General features: G+C 38.2%; 1 protein-coding gene and 1 long non-coding RNA gene across 2 annotated transcripts in view; one reads left to right on the plus strand and one right to left on the minus strand.

The window, feature by feature from the left end:
* Positions 1-806: 806 nt before the first annotated feature.
* The window catches only part of LOC140153779 (uncharacterized), a 36,915-nt gene continuing 14,134 nt past the window's right edge, over positions 807-23,587 (minus strand). Inside the window, exons 2-8 of the mRNA XM_072176631.1 lie at positions 10,093-10,174; positions 7,966-8,018; positions 6,904-7,017; positions 4,904-5,100; positions 4,093-4,170; positions 1,841-2,057; positions 807-1,054 (exon numbers count right to left, since the gene is read on the minus strand). Coding sequence (XP_072032732.1) covers positions 993-1,054; positions 1,841-2,057; positions 4,093-4,170; positions 4,904-5,100; positions 6,904-7,017; positions 7,966-8,018; positions 10,093-10,174 — 803 coding nt within the window. The 3' untranslated portion in view covers positions 807-992. The remainder of the gene's footprint in view (positions 1,055-1,840; positions 2,058-4,092; positions 4,171-4,903; positions 5,101-6,903; positions 7,018-7,965; positions 8,019-10,092; positions 10,175-23,587) is intronic.
* LOC140153776 (uncharacterized) lies at positions 12,315-20,077 on the plus strand. The gene is made up of 4 exons (XR_011859143.1): positions 12,315-12,868; positions 14,978-15,057; positions 17,893-18,062; positions 19,340-20,077. It is a non-coding gene; the product is annotated as an uncharacterized lncRNA (long non-coding RNA).

Genomic DNA, 23,587 nt, shown 5'->3' on the forward strand with positions numbered 1-23,587 from the left:
ATCTGGTATGATTTCTAAAACCAAATAACTGGCTAGTGGATTTCATATAAGTTTAGCTCCATATCACATAATGCATAATGTTGTGATTGCCGGAGTGTTCCTCCCTACACACTGGGGTAAATTGTTTCCACGGGCTCTGGGTTTGTCCCGTGAACGCTACTACGATACTACATGTACTACACTTAAACATACAACTATTTAAATGGCAATTCACAAAAGATAGCGCTTACAAAAGAGTAGAAATACCCGGCAGAAATACTTCACATGTAACAAGAACCACAAATTACAGTAAGAATAAATAGGTCTTGAGATTTTTCTTGAATGCTGAGACCACTGTAGCTGACTGAAAATATCTGAAAATTAACTCAAATCAAAACCGTTTGTATAGAATATATATGCGGAACCATATGTGATGCGATCAAGCAAAATCAGTCGGAACTCGGAAATATTAAATTTTCAGTTTTTTATAGGATAGTAAAAAACATTCACAAAACTGCATTCGGCAGAAAACCCCAATAAAATTGAACAACCAGTTCCAAAGATATGAGCGATTTAAGAGTTTCCAAAACAATAGGAAACAAAAGGAAATATTACCTTTGTTTGGCTATATCTCAAAATCAATATTTGCGAGTTCCGACTGATTTTGCTTGATCGCATCACATATATGCCATCAAACAGGGGGCACGGAGATCGGACTAGGATCACTGCAAACTAAAATCAAAGTATCCGCAATCACCATCATAAGCTATCATGTTTAAAAGTGTAAAAGATGATGTAGGCCTATGTGTTTGTCTGTCCATGGTCTGTCTTGCGTTTTGACCTGTTGTCCTTCGGTATATTATGTTATATGATTGTAATCGCTTAATCGCTTATACCTTGAACATGTTGCAAAAGGGAATTTTACATAATTTTTCGTTCTTGACAATTATCCAAAAGATTATCTGTTTTCCACCCTGTTTTCCATAGTATCCTTGCCATAGATTTCATGCAGTTCAGAGTGATGGTAGATAATTGGTAAGACATATGTCGTACTTGTCACCGCCGGCTTTATGACCTGTTACACAAATATAAAAAAAAAGATAAACAACTTTTTTTTTTTAAATTTATTTGTCATTTTTTAATAATCATATACCTTTTGACCCGGAATAGTAACGTATAGCTATACAGGGAGAAGGCCAGGACATGAGATATAATACCCCCCCGGTGGGTATGCTCCCCCAAATTTTAAGGTGGTGGGGGTTTGGAAGCTGCGACTTCGTACAGGTAAAAATGTGGCCTTTTGGAGCTGGCTCTGAACACAAGTAAAATGGGGTCTTTTGTAGCTAGCTGAGAACAGTCAAAATCAAGGGTCTTTCTTGGCTTTTTGCTTGAAATTCACCTGAAAATACAAACAGAATGGAGGAATGAGCAATTTAGGGGTCAAGAGCTGCAATTTAAAAATCATGGGTCTTTCGAAGCTCTGTTTTGGTCAACTTTAGGGGTTAGGGGATCTTTCGGAATTGCGAAATTCAAAAGGGGGGTCTTTCGGGAGAGCATACCCGCATGGCCATTTGTGAAAGTAGGCCTACCCTCCCGGGGATACCTCTCTTTTCATTCCTTGTTCCTTTACCCTGCTAATTTTCCCTTTCTCAATTTGACAGCCTTGCTGCAAATCACACATCTTCTAACGACGCCACTCATGAATTACATCCGTTTGCACGTACGTTTACTGAGTAATCTGATTATCTGATATATATAATTATGTAATATTTATGATGATATTATGATATTACAACCGTTTAAAGAAAAGTTTATATTAGTAATTTCATAATTAAGAGTTTTATCCAAACGTTTGACTAACCATGAACTGTCTGCAGTCGATCACATATGTTGTTATATTCAGTAGATGAAGTCAGCTTATCGAGTCCATAATTCCACCATTGGATGAATTCCAAACCTCTGGACGTAGGTGTTGTCATCATGCTCACCTGCCCTGCCAAACACGCTGAGGTCTCTTCTGACGCTATTTCCATCGTATTAGGGTCAAATGTATCTTCAACAATAAATCCTGCGTCAACCTAGAAAATTGATTTTCAAATATTAATAAAAAGACATACATATAAAGTGATGGAAAGAAGATTAACTGAACACATTAGCTACAACTTGAACAATTTTCCAACAATTCTTAACAAACTGATTCAGCAACCATGTGTGACCTCGAAATGAGCATCAAGTCAACGAAATGAGCATCAAGTCGCAAGTTGGTAGTTTCAAGACCTTCAGGCCCGCGGAATTGATGTAGGCCTACTTTGTTTGACCACTGTGGTTTGACCCGCTCCTGTTCAAGCCAATTATTATGTCCTTTTGTGAATGTGCCATTCACGAAGGAGACACTACAGGTGCGCGGCAAACAAAGAATATTAACTCAGCAGCCAGGATGTCTTGACACCGGGGGGGGGGGGGGGCACTCAACACAAATGACCATACGGGTATGCTCCCCGGAAAGACCCCCTTTTGGGTTTCGCAGCTCCGAAAGACCCCTATATTTGACCAAAATAAAGCTCCGAAAGACCCTTGATTTTGATAATTTCAGCTCTAAAAGACCCAAAAATTGCTCATTCCTCATATTTCTTGTTTTTTCAGGCAATTTTCAACCAAAAAGTCAAGAAAGACCCTTGATTTTGACTTTTCGCAGCTCCAAAAGACCCCATTTTACTTGTTCACAGCCCCGGGGTCACTCCCATTGTGGCCTGTACACCATCCGCGATAATCAACTTTTGAAAAGCACCCTAAACACGGATTTAACCCTTGGCTAAAACGACACCCTAAACAGGGATTTCATTCCTAACATCAAATTTCATACCCTAAATTTTATTTCCGCGTATTTAGAAATTGCAATTTTGCTAGGCCCTACCCTTTTTTCCAATTTTTCATGTTTTTGACACCCTAAACGCGATACGCGCGTATCGTGCCTACCCACGAAAAACGACCCTTTTACGCGTTTTCATTATCGCGGATGGTGTACAGGGGGATGGGAGTGACCCCCCGGGTTCACAGCCCAGTTCGCAGCCCGAAAGACCCCTTTTACCGGTACGCCGTCAGCTCCCAAAGACCCACCACCTCAAAATTCCGGGGAGCATACCCACCAAATTTTTTGATGCCCCCCCCCGGGCTTGACACTACCAACTTGCGACGCGACGTTACGCTCATTTCGTGGTAGGAGGTCACAAATATCATCACTGAAGGAAGTAGCAAACACAACGTTCTACCTATCATATCTTGTTGGTGCAAAGCAAAGCGATAGGGTACAGCTAGAGTTGTGTTTTGTAATACTCAGAGTATGATGGTTAGTATCACTCCTTAATCTTCAGGAATATATTTAAACTACTCTGTCCCACTTGACAGAATGTTAGATGCTTTATTGAATCATTTCTCAGCTTGACGATGAGGTTCAAAATAATCCCTCTTTCGGGAGGACTGCGCACTTTGGTGTAATCCAAGCAAGAGCATGATCCATCTATTTTACGATCTTCTTTTTTTTCTTTTTTCTTTTATGTTTTAGTTTATTTTCTTTTTCTTTATTTTCGTTGAGTTTATTTTTAATTTTCTTTTTTCTACCTAGATATTTCTTGGTGTGTGTTTTTTTTTCAATATCATATTCAGCAAAAGGCTACAATCCTGATCTTTTGGGGCTTTCAACCTTTTTCTCCAATTAATCAAATTTCCAGCTGCATTTTTTCATTAACTTGTGGAATACATCTCTTTTGATGTATTCCACAAGTTAATGAAGAATGCGGCTGGAAATTTGATTAATTATGGGTTTATTACTCAGAAAATCAAAATTGCAAATGAGAAACATGTAAGAATGACTTAGGCAATTAGCGTAGCAGGCTGACGATATATTATTTCTGGTATTCAGCCGAAAGCCAAAGACAGCTATTCAACCATGTCAGCATTTCGTAATCACATTACGATGTATTATCATTAGAGCATTTACACCTACAATTACGGATGTTTCCTTGAGCCGATTTTTTTTTTCACAAATAAACGTGTATGTGGTTTTAAAAGATATTATTTTACCATGATATTATACTAGCTATAAAAGAAAGTTACCTCTCCACTGGAGAGAGCATCAGACAAAGCGCTTGCGTCTACATAGTACATAACTTGATCTTCACGAAGCGGCAAACCCTGAAAAATAAATAATAATGATAATAGAATAGCGGTACAGCTACAAACTTATTTTACTTTTCATGATCAAAATGTGGGTTTCCGTTTCCTGTAACCACGTCGGACTATTCATGAATACTGGCCCTAAAACAATAACATTATTCACGATTCTGCCGTGGAGCCCGGCAGTGGAGGTGCGGATTTTCCAAATGCGGAACTTTTCAAGAGAAATCTTCCTTCTGGCCAAAAGCAGACCTTTCCCTTTAATACAATAGTTGGATCCGATATTTCAGTTCATGATTTGGGGTATAATGTTTATCAAAACTTGTGACATTGTTGCCTAATTGTGCTATTTTGCTATACATTACTGACAAAGCAGCCCTTTTGCCGATTTATAGGGGTGCTTCACATTCCCTCGCACCCCGGCTTCGCGGGGTCTGCATTATTGCAATCGCATGTTTGAAATGTAATACCGCAAAACCTCGTCTAGAAGCAGGGTGATTTTGATGAAGGCTGTGCAGCCAGCCATAAATAATAGATTGGTCTTACAATAGTACTTGTTTGTATATGCTTGTATCGGTAATTTATCAGTAAAACTCCATAATGTTCTCATTTTGTGAATGGATGGCGACTGGATTAATTTTGCTTTAATCAAAAATACTTTATATGCTTGTAGACGAGGTTTTACGGTATGTAACTTGTCATAAGAACGATACAAGCCACTTAGACATCGGGTACGCGTAGATGACGTTACCTGCGTATTCGTTAGTCGGTTTGCGCAGATTTCATCAGCGTCCCAACCGATGAGAAATCCTATTTTTGTATTCGTCAGATCGCTAGGATCAAATCCAGCAGAACGTCCTGGGCTCGTTACAAAATATGACCCCGAAGCTTGTGCATATGCATTAGTAAATGCAGCTGTTTGTAGCCGCTCGTAGGTTACAGCCCATCCTGTATATGATACGAAAAGAGAACAATCAATACTCTATTTCACATCTAATCATGTAAGTGGGACATCCCCTTGAGAATTTTTTTTTTTGAAATTTCCTTCTCTCCTTGTCTTGTTGGTTATAAATTTATAATGACATGATCAGATAAGTCTATTCCTGTTTGGGGAAAACCCCAAGATATAAGTAATGAATTACATCATGCTAGGAAAGTCCCCGATCTAATATGTGCCACGATCTGGTCCATGGAGACCAACGGAAGCATTTTTGAAAATTGAGTTACTATAATTATCACCTTATACAAACATTAGGCTATCATACTGAAAACTCCAAAGGTATAGCATGATTAGCATCTTTTTAAGTTTCGTGATGTCTGTTTTCTTATGTATTTTATTGTTTTTACTCTATATTTTGCCTCAAAATTTGACGCCTCTGCATGGACCAGATCGTGTCACATATTAGAAAATGATTGTATTAATTGGTAGTCGGTATAAAGCCTGGAAGACAGCATCAAGATCTTGTCAGATCTTTGATGAAAATAAAGTGAGCTGTGATCTATGAATTTAGCAAAGCAATGTGTTCACAAAGTTGAACACTTGGAATCAGCCAAATTGGTGTTATAGCGAAGGTGCTGTACATTTTGTCACTGAACCACGACTGAACGAAGGAGGCTTTGGATTGCGCCAAAAGTACACGGTCTTCCCGAAAGAGGGATTGTTTTGAACCTCATAAATTAACATATTGCTGTGGAATTACAAATCGGGAATTGCGCATGACTTCAGAGAGTCGTCTGAACTTTAAGTGCAACAAAATATTGTATCAACAACAAGGAGCTGGTAATAATTGTAGAAAGACCTGTGATAGTTGTACTATTTATACATGATACATTTAAATAATCGCCGAAGAAGTGATGTAACAACCGGATTAACTGCCATAGCAATAGGTTAAAACAATTTTGAATATATCGCATTGAACCATATCATGCTGATCACTCACACCTGTACGATAAGAGTCTTTGAAAAGAGCGGTATTGTATTCAATCTATGATTGCAGACATACAGATGATGAGTGCAACCTGCTTGTAGTGCAGGGCGATATATACAAAAGCCACCCAAGTCCATACTTTGGCCAAATTGAGTTAAGCATGGGAAACTGTTGCTATACATAGGCCTGTCATATGTTTGAAAGAACAACTCAAATTCATCCTCTGTGTCTATTGAGCATGTGAAAAATAGCATGTATGAAAGAATCAACCCAAGTCCATGATTTGAGTCTTGTAACACATTGATTGAAATCCAGTATGTATTAAAGTCCACTTGTAACATCTTCATTGCTGGAGAGTGACTTTTGAAAAAAAATGGGTTTAATCAAGGAAAGTGTGTGGTTTATATTACATGGCAGAATGCTTATCAAAATTATACATAACTGAGTGCTTTATTTTGTATTATCTTACTAGTGGTAATATCATTCCAACATTATTGTCTTTGTATATGATTCAAAAAACCACCCAAGTCCAGAATTTAAAATGAACCCTGCACGAAGTCCCTGAAATGCTAATCGCCATACCTAATACAGTTTAACCCACCCATTTGCACGTGCAACTTACCATATTGACCAGGTAAATCTAACTGAAGGAATAAAAAATGATACACAGGTTTTTTCTCAAAATCACTTCCCATGGACTTGGGTGGGTTTTGGATTCATGTATTCAATTGTTTTAACCTATTGCTATGGAATATAATCCTGTTACATCATCACTTTATTTATTTCAATTTCCATGCCTTAAAAGGTCTTTGGAACTACTCACCAGTACATGCATCATAGTATCTATTCATCAGACCTGTTCCAACCCTTCCATTAATGAAGCAATTACCATAATCATCGTAGACGAGACGACAGCGTTTCCTTGCCAAACGACACACTATATAACAGGTGGACAAGTAATAAAGACAATGTAAATGTTAAAAGAAATGTCATCAATATTGGATATTATCATAGGTTATTAATATTGGTTTGTATTGAGTCCATTTAAATTACGAATAGGCCTGCATCCGTTGAACAGTTGTTGGAACAATCAAATTGAATATATCCCGCCGCCCCCGCATTGCGTACATGTAGGGCCATTATGTTTCAAAACCGTTTCCTGACCGTTGTTACTTATATTAGGCCTATTTCGTAATTTTGGTTACAAATAACAAAATTTAATCTGGTCTTTGTAAGCCAAAATAATGAAGTAGTTGAAAGAAACCTAACTTTATTATAATGACCGCTTAACCATGTTAACTGCGATAAATGAGTGAATGTTCTTAGTCATCCAGTAGTTTCAAACAGAGTTTAGATTTAGATTTAATTCGAATACTCCATGTTAACTGCGATCTGAAATTGTTCCATGGCCCTACATGTACAAACACAATACGCTGGCGAAGTGATGTAATAATCGGATTAACTACCATAGCAATAGGTGAAAGCAATTCTTGAATACATCGCGCTGCACTACAAGCAGGTTGCACTTATCGCCTGTGTACGGTATGTCTGCAACCATAGATTGAATATACAATATAATACCGGTCTTTTCAAAGATACTAATCTTACAGGTACGAGTGATCAGCATGATATGGTTCAATGCAGAGGTGCCGCGTGAACGTACCAGTGCAGCGCGATATATTCAAAAATTGTTTTCACCTATTGCTAAGGTAGTTAGTTAATCCGATATTACATCACTTCGCCAGCGTATACATTTGGTGGATTCCAATTAGATGTAAGTTGGGACATGTGACAACAGTATAAATACGCCAAAAAATCAGATTTGAAAAATATTAACAAAATCCCTTTAAAAGATCGTAAATTTTTTTTAAAGCGTATATCTTACCTCCTGTTATAATATCAACATTAAATCCACGAACTTGCTCCGTTTCGTCGTCGCTGTGAACATTGTAAAAAAAGAATAAAAAGTTGAGATATTCTTTGTGCTTATACTTGTAATCCGAGTTCGGTGAGCGATTGGTTTTTATTGGCTAAAAACCAATCGCTAATATACGTAGCTCAGCCATTGTCAGCGATGTAATTATATTCAGCTATGAATTTTCTTTCAAAATAAATAGGCTAAATCTATTGTCACTGTATTGTTGAAGATCGAGTCTTTCAATGGTCTGTATAGAATAGTGAACTCAGGGACAATAAGATCACATTCCTCCGTTGCATATTGAGATGAATTGATTTTATTCCTATAATGAAAATAGACTACATCTTATGATATGATAGTGTAGATTTATCATTCTTTTGATGTGATTATATTCTCAAACCTTTTAAACTATACCGTTATTTTTGCTTTTTGTACAAAACATTTGTAAGACTTGCAGTTGAATATATGTGTTGAAAGAATATTGAAAGAAGTATTGAAATTCCCCTCTGCGTCTAGAAACCAAAAACTGACGAAAAATCGAATTTTCTTGAATTGGCAACGTTAAAGAGGATAATGAGCATGCGCAGATCGTAACAATTTGTCATTTCATCTATAAATGGCAACGCTGCATTCGCACGTGCTTTCTTTTTTCCATCTTCTCTTTTTCTTCTTTTTTTTTTTTTTTTTTTGTATGCCATGGTTTCTGAAAAAGATGGGCCTAAGGCTGCGTTCACATAGAAGTATACGGTATACGGTATTCGCTATATGAAATACGCTCATTCGATCAGGCTGAGTTCATATAGGAGTATACTATGTGAACTCAGCCTGAATCAAATGAGCGTATTTCGTATAGCTAATAGCGAGTATACATTTGTAGGTCAGTTTACCAATTTTCTTCGTCTAATCAAATGCTTGTAACGTTACTTCTTGAGGTCACATTGCATTCAATGAGGTGTCATAATGTGCAGAATTAGATAGTGCATCTATTACAAAAAAAATGAATTTACCCACATATGGTTTAGTTTTAAAATTAGGACGGTATACGCTGCACTAAAATCGACCACGCAAGATTTCCACTATACATGCTATACTATACTATACGCAGGTATACGGCCTTTTCGAATAGTGCCTTATGTGACCCGGTACTATGAAATTACATTGCCCGATTTAAGCTATACGCGTGCACCTGCAAAACGTGCACCGTATACCCGAATAGTATACTTCTATCTGATCGTAGCCTTATGTGACCCGGTACTATGGAATTGCATTGCTCGATTTAAGCTATACGCGTGCACCTACAAAACGTGCACCGTATACCCGAATAGTATACTTCTATGTGAACGCAGCCTAAGGGTAAGTGGCAAAATACTTTCAATGCGATACTACTTGTCTCAGGATATTCATATAACTGTTGTGAAAACGAGCGTTTACATTTATAGCCCAAGCTTTATATACCGGTATTTTTTTCCAATGAAGCTGTTATTTTCAAACATTGAATGGATGAAAAAAATGGAAAGGGGAAGATGTAGATGTAGATGTCCCAAAGCCGCGAGAGCTCACGAAAGCACTCTGTGCCGCTGCTACTTCTTTTACCGACTGAGAAGAAAGGGTTTAGCTCTAGAATATCAGTCAGCAATGTCCAGGCCATGAATACAAAAAGTAGTTGGCCTTTTCGAGTATACCGGGTTTTTTTTAGCTGCAGCTTGCAACATGTGCAACTGATAGTTACACCAATAGATTCCTATTGCTGCCACCCCATAGGTACTAGGTACACTGTTGACCAGCTACTTTGGTACTCTAGCGTACCCGTGTGGGTACTCTAGAGTAGGCCTACACACATAGGAATCACACTATAGACTATGGTCACACGTGCAGTACACGGGGCAGTACACACACTCATACTAGATTGGTACTGCACTGGTACTCTAGAGTATAGCTGGGCAGCAGTGTACCACTAGGGTCGGCAGCGATAGCATGGTTAGGAATCTGGTAGTGTATTATTATCATGATTGTCTTTTGTGCTGTATTTTCCCCTGTATTTTAGAAGACAAACAGCTTTTATATATAATTTACATATTGATTAGTGGAACTTACAGATATTCAAATTTGTGATCGAATTCTCCAAGGGTAATGAGCCAAATTCTTGGATCTTCATATGGCAATCCACTTTCAAAATCTAGAAGAAAAAAATCGTATGCATACAGAAAGAAGAGTGTTACAATATGTGGATTCTGGGTTTGTCTACCAGAGTCAAGTTCATATCGAAAGGTTTAGCTACAAAACGATACTCTTATAAATGCATCATGCACAGTTTCCACCTCGATACACCTGAGTACACAAATTTTTCCAAGCACAGTGAGTCTAGCAATGCATTGTCTCTACACAGTCTGTGTATACACTACACGGTTGAGTGCATAACATCATGAGAGCTGTGTGAGCTTCTCAGAGGCGGATTTGGGGGTGGGGCGGCGCGTGCCACTCTAATTTTTGCAGAGCGACGCCTGACTTAGTGTGTGATTTTACATTCATTTTAAGTTCAGATTTCCGAAAATTCCCTAAGATTTCCTATTAACGGGAAATATACGATATCCCCGGAAGGGAAGGTGGTATGAAGGACAAACAACCACTAAAATTTTACCCACACTATAATGTCGTTGTAAAAACTGGGGCGAAGTTATGTCTCAATTGCTAGTATCTGAAAACGTCATGTCTTTTTTAAAGACAGTTCTTGTTTAGTATGTTGCAGATTAATCTGTACCAAAGTCACACCAACATTCCTTCATGTATCCTTTTTAACAAAATAAACTACTGAATGTAGGTTGATCATCCCTGGTTGATCATATTTTTTGTACATTATTGTAAGACAATTTTCTACGTGGGGTAGTTTAGTTGGTAATATAATTGTTTATTTTTTATATACCTAATGTAATCTAACATTCTTCATAGTAGTGACACGATTTTGCCAAATGAGTAACATGTCTAGCTAACCATTTTCATTTGATATTTATCAGCGTTCTTGCCAATTACATGAATTCAGATCAGAGGTTTAACACAATGAAATGTTTTATTTGTCAGAAGGGTCTACACAAAATTACAGTCTATGAGTGTTCGCCATACAAGACTATAGTGTTCTGAGTCTTCGCCATACAAGACTATAGTGTTCTGAGTCTTCGCCATACAAGACTATAGTGTACTGTTTCCTCACCATACAAGACTATAGTGTACTGAGTCTTCGCCATACAAGACTATAGTGTACTGAGTCCTCGCCATACAAGACAATAGTGTACTGAGTCTTCGCCATACAAGACTTTAGTGTACTGAGTCCTTGCCATACAAGACTATAGTGTACTGAGTCCTCGACATACAAGACTATAGTGTACTGAGTCCTCGCCATACAAGACTATAGTGTACTGTTTCCTCGCCATACAAGACTATAGTGTACTGAATCCTGGCCATACAAGACTATAGTGTACTGAGTCCTCGTCATACAAGACTATAGTGTACTGAGTCCTCGCCATACAAGACTATAGTGTACTGAGTCCTCGCCATACAAGACTATAGTGTACTGACTCCTCGCCATACAAGACTATAGTGTACTGAGTCCTCGCCATACAAGACTATAGTGTACTGAGTCCTCGCCATACAAGACTATAGTGTAGGCCTACTGAGTCCTCGCCATACAAGACTATAGTGTACTGAGTCCTCGCCATACAAGACTATAGTGTACTAAGTCTTTGCCATGCAAGACTATAGTGTACTGAGTCCTCGCCATACAAGACTATAGTGTACTGAGTCCTCGCCATACAAGACTATAGTGTACTGAGTCCTTGCAATACAAGACTATAGTGTACTGAGTCCTCGCCATACAAGACTATAGTGTATTGAGTCCTCGCCATACAAGATTATTATAGTGTACTGAGTCCTCGCCATACAACACTATTATAGTGTACTGAGTCTTCGTCATACAAGATTATAGTGTACTGAGTCCTCGCCATACAAGACTATAGTGTACTTAGTCCTCGTCATACAAGATTATATAGAGTACTGAGTCCTTGCCATACAAGATTACAGTGTACTGAGTCCTCGCCATCCAAGACTATTAGTGTACTGAGTCCTCGCCATACTTGTTTTTAAAACAAAATTATCACTAAAAATATTAGAAAATAGAACCAAATATAAATGCATCAACCCGCCCGAAAAATGAATCAAGCCTACGAGACGCGAACGCGCGCGAAAACACTGCGCGTAGTACGCGGAGTGCAATTAGACCATCGATATTAAATACAATCAGATGTCTAACGTGCGTACTGAAGAATAGTACGAGTGCGTAACCGCATTTTCGAATAAAGTTCCACAAATTATGATAATGAGTTCCACAAATTATGATAATCAGTCAATATCTGTTAATGCGCATGCGCAACATGTACAATATGCCGTACATTGTACATGCAATTTGATGAAATCTTATGACGTCATTTTTTGTTCGTCCGATCAAAAAATTAATGGCGACCAATTTTCACCGCTTACATTGAAATTTCCGGGTTTTCATCCAAAATATCTCAACATCAGCTGATGTTTATGACTTGGTACTTTGTCACCCGTGAACATTTGCGGACTTTTACCACTTGGATTATATTGGGCACACGCAGCTCTTCGATTTTAATTAATTTTGGACAAGAAACTCCCGTCTCCAAATCGGTGTACATTTTACACGCAATTTTCGCATTGGGCAGTGCACTGCAGTGTGGGTTGAGAGGTTGTACTGCAATGTCTGCAATGGCAACAACCGTGTCATGGATGTCATGTCTGTATAGTTCTCTGACCGGGATCTCTGATTGATTTCATCAGCTACTTCTCCTATCACTGACGGGTAAGTAAGTTTAGCCCGGATTTAGCTCATATCTGGACAGGAAATCTACTGTTACTGACGGCCGTATCCGGGGGCCGTATACCCATCATTCAATCATCCCCATGCCATGCATGCATGGTTACATTTTTCACTTGCATGCTTGTCAATGTATGCTGAGACTAGTAAACCAACAGGTCAATGTCATACAGTCGTTGATAGCAGTAGTTATGCATAGACTCTGGAGTTTAACATTTGTGACATTCTATTAAATCACAGACGACACACCGAGTAAATGTTCGCGCCCATGCCATGTCGGCATGGGTTTGAATTTGATCTTGTGACGTCATATGCCGCTATCTTGTGGGTACACGCTGCGATGGTCGTTCGATCTCCATGCGTAAACAGCAAAATCACTGCGTTGTTGCGTGATAACAGCTGCGTGGCAAGCTGCGCCCTGCACGTAGTGTCCGATGCATGAACACACAGATCATTTGTACCCACAAGATGGCGAAAGGCTGACGGCGTGGCCTCTATTTGTGTACATTCAACTACGATTGTTACTCACAACTAATCATGCTAAAATAATACACGAGTGTACAGTGCTACTCTACGCGAGTATGCGTCCATAGTAAGCGAGGTTATACTATGATCAGCTCTTAATAGGCGGGAATTATTCGGTTTTTGTTACTGCGCGAGTCAATAAAGTTCCAACTTACGCACACGTAAATTCACAAAAGCACGCGTCTTCACGCAAAGCGCAGATCGCATAACTGCTGCGCCCAGCTGTGTGTACGCCGTTCTATATCAATCCACAATGTTATGAGTCCCCGCCTATTAAGAGCTGATCAGAGTATATCTGTGTACAACAGCTTACTACGCATAGCCACGCAAAGAGTATGTTCCACGATGTACACAAATTAAATAATTTTTCTATAGCATATGCTTACAAAATGTAGTACTGGTAGGCAGGCATATGTATAATGTAAATTTGACGAAAATTTAAGTACAGGGCGTTCATGCGTGGTCAGATGTGCCGCTATACCATTTTTCACCCTGATGTAGCAGTGCCTCAGTGCGTATTTCATTGGGTGCAGCTTCAAGTCGCTAGTTTTTGCTCTAAAGCGCTGGCGGCGTACATGCACATGCTCAAAGCATGAAAGACATGCGACGTCGCATGGATGCGTGTGAGATACAGATGCCACAACTCGTTAACATCACTGTCACATCAGGCTGAAAAATGGCACACACGACACCGCTACCGGGCACCGCTATTCCGACCACACGAATCAGGGTCTTAGGCAGGATTTGAAGGTTTGGGTGTGTAAATAAAAAAAACTGGGTAGGCCTACTGTGTAAATTTAAAATTTGTGTGGGCTAAAACTGGGTGGTTACAAATTTGGGTGTGTAAAACATAAAAACACTCCCTATATGGCTGGCTGCCTAATCCCTTGTACTGTACATGCTGTATGTCAGTCCGAATATGAAAATCACTGCACTCATCTGACACTGTCCGAAACTTCATTATAAAAACATGTAGCTAGTCCAAATGTTTTTCAGACTAGTGCAGTATTTTATTAAAATTCTGAAAATCATGTCACCAGCCCAAATCTGAATAGCACAGATTTAGATCAATATGCAGCTAGTCTGAATATGAAAAGTGTATACTGCACAAGATGGCAAGAAAAATACTGCACCAGTCCAAAACTGAAAACCATTGGCATTGCTCTAGTCTGAATCTAAAAAAAACCCACTGCGCTGGTCTGGATATGAAAAACACTGCGCTGGTCTAAATATGGGAAATATTTGGACTAGCTATGGACTATGCAGTGTTTTCAAATATTCGGACTAGTAAGTCCTGTGGTTCTCAGTGTCGGGCTACAACGCTATATGGTTTTCAGTTTCGGACTGGCGCTGTATTTTTCAGATTGGACGAGCGCAGTGTTTTTCAGATTCCGACTAGAGCAACACTAACGCCACTGATTTGAACTCCTTACTATAGGGCCTGTGGGCTATTTTGTTGACAGGGCCCTTATCCTTAAATCCGCCACTGGGCTGCAATATGCTAAAAAAAATAATAATTAATAACCACAATAACACACTTGTGTTTCACTTTTTTATTTCACAAACTAGGTCGTGACGGTAACCTGGATTATGATGATAAGGAGAATGAACGAACAATAGTACATCATGGATGGAATATAATTAACCTGGTATGTAGGCCTACACTACAGTAAATTTGATTTAAAGCCATAAATGTAAATTGTACAAACTACTAGTACATCAAATTTTAATTTTATTATTCTTTCCACAAAATGTGGAAATAGTATTAGAAATAACTGTCAGAAATGGGGTCTGTCCATTTTAAGCCGAAATAACAAGATAAAGTTAAAGAAACCCTGCTGGCTATTTTGGCTGTCACCTACAACATGGAGTTCTATGGGGAATTAAATGTCTGATTAGTTTGAATATCGTACGACATTATGTCAAAATTATATTTTGATCTGACCAACACAGTGTAAACATTACAAATTATGCATTTTTACAAATTTCATAAAATTTTACAAATATGGCTTTAAATAAAAATGCAAACAAAATTGTATACACATTAGGCCTAAAAAATTGTTTGATTGGGGTAACATAAAAAAAATATTAGGGTAGGTCAGTTGGCAATTAAAAAAAAAAATTTACTCACACAATTTAAACTGTAGGCCCTATTTAATTGCATGATAAAGGCCTTGGAACTTTTTGTTTTGTTTTTTAATTTAATTTTTTTTAATTTTTAAAAAACTTTCAAAAAAAAATAAGAAAAAAGTCTAGGGTCGGGCTTATTATTAGGGTCGGTCGGGTTACGCAAATCAAACAATTTTTTTAGGTCTTGCATGAATCAAAATATATGTACATTTTATGGACTACACTTTCCATATAAAACATTTTTAGCTTCAAAATGTATCACTGATTCTGATACTGTCTTTAGCCCGGGGGGGGCACTCCCTATCTGAAATGGCAGGGATGTGCCTCGGCCATGTTAAAAGTAGGGGGCATTCAGGTCAAATGTACAATACAAAAATATGGGGTCATTCAGTACACAACCTGAATAAAAATGGGGTCATTCGGTATGAAACTTTGAAAAAAGGATGGTCATTGGGGTAACAAAAAGTAAAATGGGAGTCATTGAGTACAGGATTGCCAAAAGAGTATCATTAAGTACACATAAATAAGTGCCAAACTATAAAAACAACTTGGCCACCTTGGAAATGTGAAAATCTCATTATTTCTGGAGGAGAACACAAATACCACCTAAATGTGGGAATTAAAAGGGGGGTCATTGGGTATAGCAGGAAATAGAAAAAGGGGGTCATTGAGTACATGAATTTTTTTAAAGGGGGTCATTGGGGTCATTGGGTAATAGGTAGGACCATAACACAAAAAAGGGGTCATTGGGTACAAGCCGGTTTGAAAAGGGGGTCATTCCCGAGGCACATGATGCGTATCCACTATGGAAGTGCCCCCCGGGGTCTTTAGTAGGGACAGATACAAATGTACATGGCGAGTTAAAAAAGGAGAAGAAAAAAAAAAGCGATGTACCCCCCTACAAGGCTACAAAGTTTCAAAGTGACCACCTGCTGAGATTGTAGCAAGTCCCAGTGGTGAGTTAGGTTCTTATGCCAAGTCCAACTTAGGGCGCGTTCTCACTATGCCTGTTTGATACCAGGACGTGGACTCGATCCTACATCGAGTCCACTTCCAAGCATAGTGAGAACGCGAAATAAGTGGTTTCGATCCTACATCCAGGATGTAGCATCGAGACCACCTCATTGAGGTAGTCTCGTACCTGGGACGTGGTATCAAACAGCATAGTGAGAACGCGTTTACAAGTGGACTCGATCCACTTATAGGCCTACCGGAAATGTTGTATGCACAACCTTGACGGCCGTCGTTGTACTACAATATAGGCTACATGTCTACATTATATAATTTTCCATGATACAATTTAAACATGCATTTTCAACTTAAAAATTCGTAGCTGGTATTATAGAACAATACATACTTTATTTCATGTAATTTACAATATTTATTTTTATGCGGAAAAGTCGAGGGCCTGATGATATACACGGACGTTCGTTCGTTCGAGATGCTTGCCGTAGTTTGATGAGCAGCATGCTTCTCGTGCAGTGTGAAAACAACGGCATCGCGGCAAGATACAGATTTTATCCAGTTTCAGAATTAAACAAAACGACATTGAGCTTTACAGTATAATACAAAAGAATATTCAGGTGTAATATTCGTTTTTAAGGTGTACATTTTGCTAGAATGAGATTACCAATCAAAATTAGTATTTTTGATGGTGGTTTAGAGGTTGTGTTGCGTGTGAATCGGCGTGCTTGACCAAAATCAGAAATAACAACCCGATGTATTTCTGTCATTTTACACGTATAGGCCTAATATAAAATAACAGTTTTTAGACCTGTTTTTTTTCAGATCTTTCCAAATACATGCATATATCACAAAATAACATATCCATAGATTGAAGGAATATATCAGGGGGCCTGGAAATAAAACATGATCTTTCCAAACTGATAGTCTAGTAAAGTTTGATTTGTGCTGTGAGTTCGGCTCAAAACATGCATTGGAACAGAATTTGTGACGTCATGGTCATGCATTGAAGCGCTTGATATTATAACATCCGGGTAAGTGGAGTCGATCCACATCACATTTTGGTGTTAGTGAGAACGCGAAATCAATGTGGACTCAGTCCACTTGTATGTGGACTCGGACCTAGGTACGAGACCCCATGTCTGTAGTGAGAACACGACCTTAGTGTTGGGGCATGCACTTTCCTGGAGTGGACAGTCGGTAGCTTGAAAGTTGCAAATTTGACTTAGTGCGACTTTATGGATACAAAATTTCGAAGGTTGGATTTTTAAAATATGCATAAAAACAATCTATATTCATGCACCGAAGTGTATCACTTGTACATGTACAAAATGTATACACTAATAAATTTTAAACAAATATTTGAACATTTTTCTTTCTTCTTTTTCAAGGCAATGGAGATTGATCAATTTGGCGTAACTCACCACTGGGACTTGAATTGCTATGGCGTCATTCGCCGGTGGGACTTGGTTACTTTGGCGTAACTTGCCAGTGGAACTTGATTGCTTTAATTGGTCTAACTAAACTTGCAGACTGTGACTTGATGGACAGCTCCATGGGGGTATGTGACAAATTGTGTATCTTTGTGGGCTGTAACTCGCTTTTTCACTAACTTGCCTTTTCTTAACTTGCCAAAAAAATATTCCCCTTGTTGGTAGATGAGCTGTGCAAAACAACAACAATTCAGCAATTTTGAGTGTGCAGGTAACTGACGATTTAAAAAAAGGCAGGTTTACAACTTTACAAGGCGAGTTTAATCATGACCCACACAAATATTTACTCTACCTCCTCACAAATATTTATGTCAGTGTGCGAAATAAAGAAAATACAGAGGTTATCCCGACGATAACTAAAGAATAAATTCTGTTTGTCCTCAAAACATTTTGGTTGTCCCCAAAATGTGTCATATTTTTTAATGCAAAAAATCAAATTTGTTTGATGTCTTTTGGTGTGGTAAATCTGTAGCCACAAATTGCTAAACCTGAGGCCCTTGCATTCTTAATACGAAGAATGTCTTTCTGATTTCAAATAATTTTCATTTGATGAAATTCACGATATAATACAAATTTTATGACAAATTATTAAAATTTGATATTTTTCACATTTTGGAGATATAACAGTTCTCAAGTAAATTTTATAAATTTAATGATATAGTCTTAAAGTGTATGTAGCTGGGAGTCTTCAATACAAAAGGTCAAAATTTTCAATTGATCATCGGCTTTTCATCCCACCTACATACACTTTAAGTATAAATCATCAGATTTATAAAGTTTACTTCAAGTACTGTTAAATATCAAAAATATAAATTTTTAATGATTTGCCATAAAATGTGTATTACATTGCGAATTTCAAAAAATCAAAATTATTTGATCTATCAGAAGGCCATTCTTCGTATTCAGAATGCAATTCGATAATCTGTGGTCTGATGTGCTCTAATGTCCCACAATAATACTGTCCAAACATTCATACCCCTTCCCTTAAGGATACAAATTACAATCAATTTACATGAAGTCAAAAGTCAAAATTTCACGTCAAGTTTATCATGATTTTGGAGGTAAGATATAGTGGTTGTCCCCAGTCCCCAGTGGTTGATAAGTACATAGCTCAATATGGTTGTCCCCAGTAATTCTTGGACAAGATCAGAGGACAGACAAGAGGATAAGTGCTTATCCCGGGTGCTTATTTCGAACACTGATTGACATCCAGAGGCTTGCCTATGTGATAAAGTTAAAATGAGTGTGTACTCTCTTTAACCAAAATTATGTGTACGTATACATGTACTGTTGGAACTGCAAGAATCACAATTTTGTCTCTGTCTTCAATTATTTTATTTTACAGATGAAAACAAGAACTTGCACTGGAAGTCTGGAAGGACCGTGGAGATAGGAGTACCGATCTGTATACAATTTTATACATCAAACCTATCAGACACAGAATGGGTCATCCAATTTGAAATGACAGCCACCAACAGGACAGTTTTATGCACATTCGTATTTCCCCCTGTACTACATGTATAAAGCACACATCCTGGAAAGAACTCCAGGACTGTGTAAAGACATGGAATGGTGATGGTCTCCAATCTTTGGCAGTCACACAAGCAAATCCATCTAAATTCAAGGCTACTGTTCTTCTTGAAAAACTGCCCTTAAATTAGTCATGCATGCCACCATGATGCCACATGCTTGCTGCCACCACTAGTGGAAACTTGATAATAGGACTGAGTATTTTGGAGGACAACAAACCATGAACTCCAAACCATGAACTCAGGGGTAGCAATAAACCAGTGCTTGGAGGTCCAGGACCGCCATTGTTAAAGCCATATTATAACATTTGCTGAGGAGGAATCCCTCAATATTTTTCAAAATTCTGTATTTACACAATTATCCAGCAAAAATCAGGACTCTAGGTGCTGCAGTTTTAATTATTACAATGGAATGTGTCCCCAGAACAGTGGCATAGATTTCTTTGTGACATGGTGGGATGAGGTTGGAAAAATTGTCTTGATAGTGAATCCAACACATTTTGGCGACAAAAGAAATTTATGGTACAAATGCGCTTTCAATTTTTTGTTGTTGTTGGTTTAAGGGGTTGACATTTTCGGGGGGGGGTTGAGTTAGCAAACCAACTCATTTTGGGGGTTCATTACACCACACTGGGCTATACTTAACTAATACTATACTTTTATAGTGCGCCTTTTCCATAAGCTTCAAAGCAAAATGTCAAAAGAATACCAGAAATTATCAAATACAGAAAAAAAGGCAACATTATCAGCTACATGTCATGGAAAAAGATATATCTTCACCATGGTTTTGAATGATTCCAGGGGACATAGGCATAGATCCCAGGGGGATATATCCCCCCCCCCCAATATTTTGTTGGGGGGGGGGTCCATACAATCATCCCCCCAATGTTGATGCCTGTATGTGGGTTTCTGACCAAATTAACCTAATATTTGGCCATTTTAGCCCCCAAAGCCCAATTTTTTTGTGATATGCACGAATTTATTCCACTTTTGCACTATTTCATCGATTTTACCTTCAAAATGGCAAAAATTTTCGCGCGCATTTGTGCCATATACTGGTTCTGTTGCCAAAAGTGCGGATTCTCTATATTTCAAGAATTTTTTCCAACCCATCCCCCAATGTCAAAAAGAAATCTACGCCACTACCAGAGGAGCAGCATTCCTATTATGAACCGGTAAGGTATTCCACAAACGTGGATCTGCCACTGGTAAAATAGCAATGTGGTGGTACAGGTGTGCCAAAATATTCCTCTATCCAGTCAGAATCATTATCATACATGTATCAGTAATCTTGGTAATGAGCTTTTAATTTGATGGGGGAAATAAAACAATTGAAAAGATACATGCTTCTTGTGTGTGTTTCATTGCAAATCACCTAATTAATGATTGTAGATACTGAATGTTGATTTTATTATTTGAGTTTCTCAAACATTGCTAGTATATCTTTAGTATCTACACTATGGGGTTTAATACCCCAGGTTACAAAATGATTTTCAAAACATAAATTGTAGCGCTTGCTAAACTTTGGTTCACCTCAAGTACAGTAGTGACGTCAATGCTTTTTCGTGGTTGCGCTGCAAACAAGCGTCGCTTGGACTTGTTCGGCTACGCTCTCTGCGATTAACTTTACGCGTACAGTTAAATCCTGCACATAGTGAAATACGCACCTACGTCTTTACCAAACTTGAGGCGAACCATGTTGCAATTGGATAAACAAGTTCACCTTTTTGTGTTGACTCACTTAAAGAGTGACAATCTTGGTTCTAGCAACAAAGGGTAGCTAAAAAACCTTTTATTTCCAAAAATCAAACAGAATTTTGAACCATTTTACTTTCAGGTCATAAATTTGTGATTTTGAGTTTTACATAAAAGAACATATCATGTGTTTTCATTTTTGCAATAGCTGTGTGGAGCACAAAAAGTGCAACTCATCTTCTGCAAAAATTGCCACTTTTACAGGACTGTGCCCCCAAAACTGAACTGTTTGTGGCCAACAACAAGTTCAGGATTTTGTATGTCAAACCCCGAAACTGAATACTTTTTTTACACCTACAGTACACTTGGAATTTAATTTGGACACTTCGTCATGTGTGTGCGACAGGAACCAAAGAGGTCCAAATCCACTGAGTTGGACATAGAATTGTTAAACATTATAGGTTACATATGATTTTTGCTTCATACTAAGGCCCTTCGCACTTGATTATTAGTTTCCTGTTTACCGCCCGCGTCCAAAATTGAAAATCTCAAAATAATTAATTATTTTATTTTTATTTCTAATTTTCTCCTTTAAAATAACTTTCAACTATTTCTACTTACCATTTTCTGACTTTAATAATATCAACAACTAGAGCGGTTCTCGGGCTTCGCGGTTCTCTGCTTTGGTGGTTTGTTTTGGTACTGAATGGTACATGTGTTTGGGTGATCATTGATGGTGTTTGTGATTGATTGGTTTAGGTTGGGTGATGTATGTTTTGTTTCTGTTCAGAACCTTGTGGGGATTTGGCGAGTCGATGGGTGGGGGTAATTAGTTAAATGTTTGTAAGAAGGGAAAGTGAGAGGTTAGAGAGTTAAAATGAGGTAGACGGTAGAGGTTTGTAAAGGTTGAAGGGAAAACATAGGAGCATGGACACTTGGCCTGGTGAAATAGTTGTTGAATAGAAGTTGAATGTATAATGTTTGTTGATGAATGAGACCGATTTGACCGAATTAATTACACGTCTGTCTGCAGTGGATAGGCCTACTTTGAAGGGAAGTGACGGCCCGGGTTGCCAAAAGATTTCAGCCCGAATTGCGGGTCAAATAATCGAAAAGTCGCCCAATTTTTCTCTTTACCATTGGTTTCTATGGGACATGAAATGATCGGAAGTCGCGGGAGCCAATGTTGAAAAGTCGCCCAATTTTTTCTTAACCATTGGTTTCTATGGGACAGGAAATTGTCAAAAGTCGCGGGGAACATCTTCAAAAGTCGCCCAATTGGGCTACCAAATCGCGGGTTTGGCAATCCTCACTCACTGACGGGCGCATGTGACGCTTTCTTTGGCGTGGTGTAAACAAAAACATGGAATATAGCATAGGCGTGCGCAACATCATTTAAATTAATTATTATTTACCGATACAACATTGTAGGCGTTTCAATGTACAAAAACTTGTGTCATAGCGTTACGTAATCGCTATCATCATCATCAATTCGCTCAACACGATGAGTCATTCATCAAGTCAAGTACCAATTTCCTTGATGTGTTTATTATACAGGTTTGGGCAAAATCGATTTTTCTTTTATAATATCCCGTGGACGGCAATGCACAAAACGTACTACGCCATAATATAAATAAGGCTAAATAAAAATAAAATGATGTTTCCGGTAACATGCTCTGAAAAAATTGGGACGGAAGGAAGGAAAAAAAATTATTTACACATACTGAAATTTCGACCCAATTTAACACTTGAAGGCTAGCCAATAGAAAAACAGTATGACTCGGGGTCTCAATCGCAAAAGCTCTTCTCATACTACACAAGTGTGTCGTACTGTCCAATATCATTTACCTACTCTCTGTCATTCACTGTTCTTGTCTATATATAAAAGCTTTTTCTGTTTGTGCAATTATAGAAAACTGCTACATACAATTTGGAAATTTATGCAATACAAAACACTAAAGAGATAAAATAATATTTTGAAATGACCATAAAAAGAGAAAGAAAAAAGTAAGGAGTCCAAACTCCAAATGGACCCTCTTATCTTAAATCCAAAAAATAGGGGTCCATAACCAAACTTTTGGGATCCAAAAATAGTCAAATATAATATTAACTTGTAAACAGTTAATGACTTGAACGTGAAATCAATAAGTGTAAATCAAACCAATTTTTAAGTTTACCTGACTTGGGGATCAAATCTCGACAGAGGTTTCTTGCCAATACAACATTTTACTAATTTGACCTCAGATGACCCCTGGTGACCCCAAATGACCTTACCAAAATATGGCTCTAAATGGTGACTGTATCCACCAAATTTCATGCCCATATGACAGTTTTTACTAATATGACCTCTGGTGACCCCAAAATGACCT

The sequence above is a fragment of the Amphiura filiformis genome, chromosome 5 (assembly GCF_039555335.1).
Source record: "Amphiura filiformis chromosome 5, Afil_fr2py, whole genome shotgun sequence".
NCBI classification, from domain to species: domain Eukaryota; kingdom Metazoa; phylum Echinodermata; class Ophiuroidea; order Amphilepidida; family Amphiuridae; genus Amphiura; species Amphiura filiformis.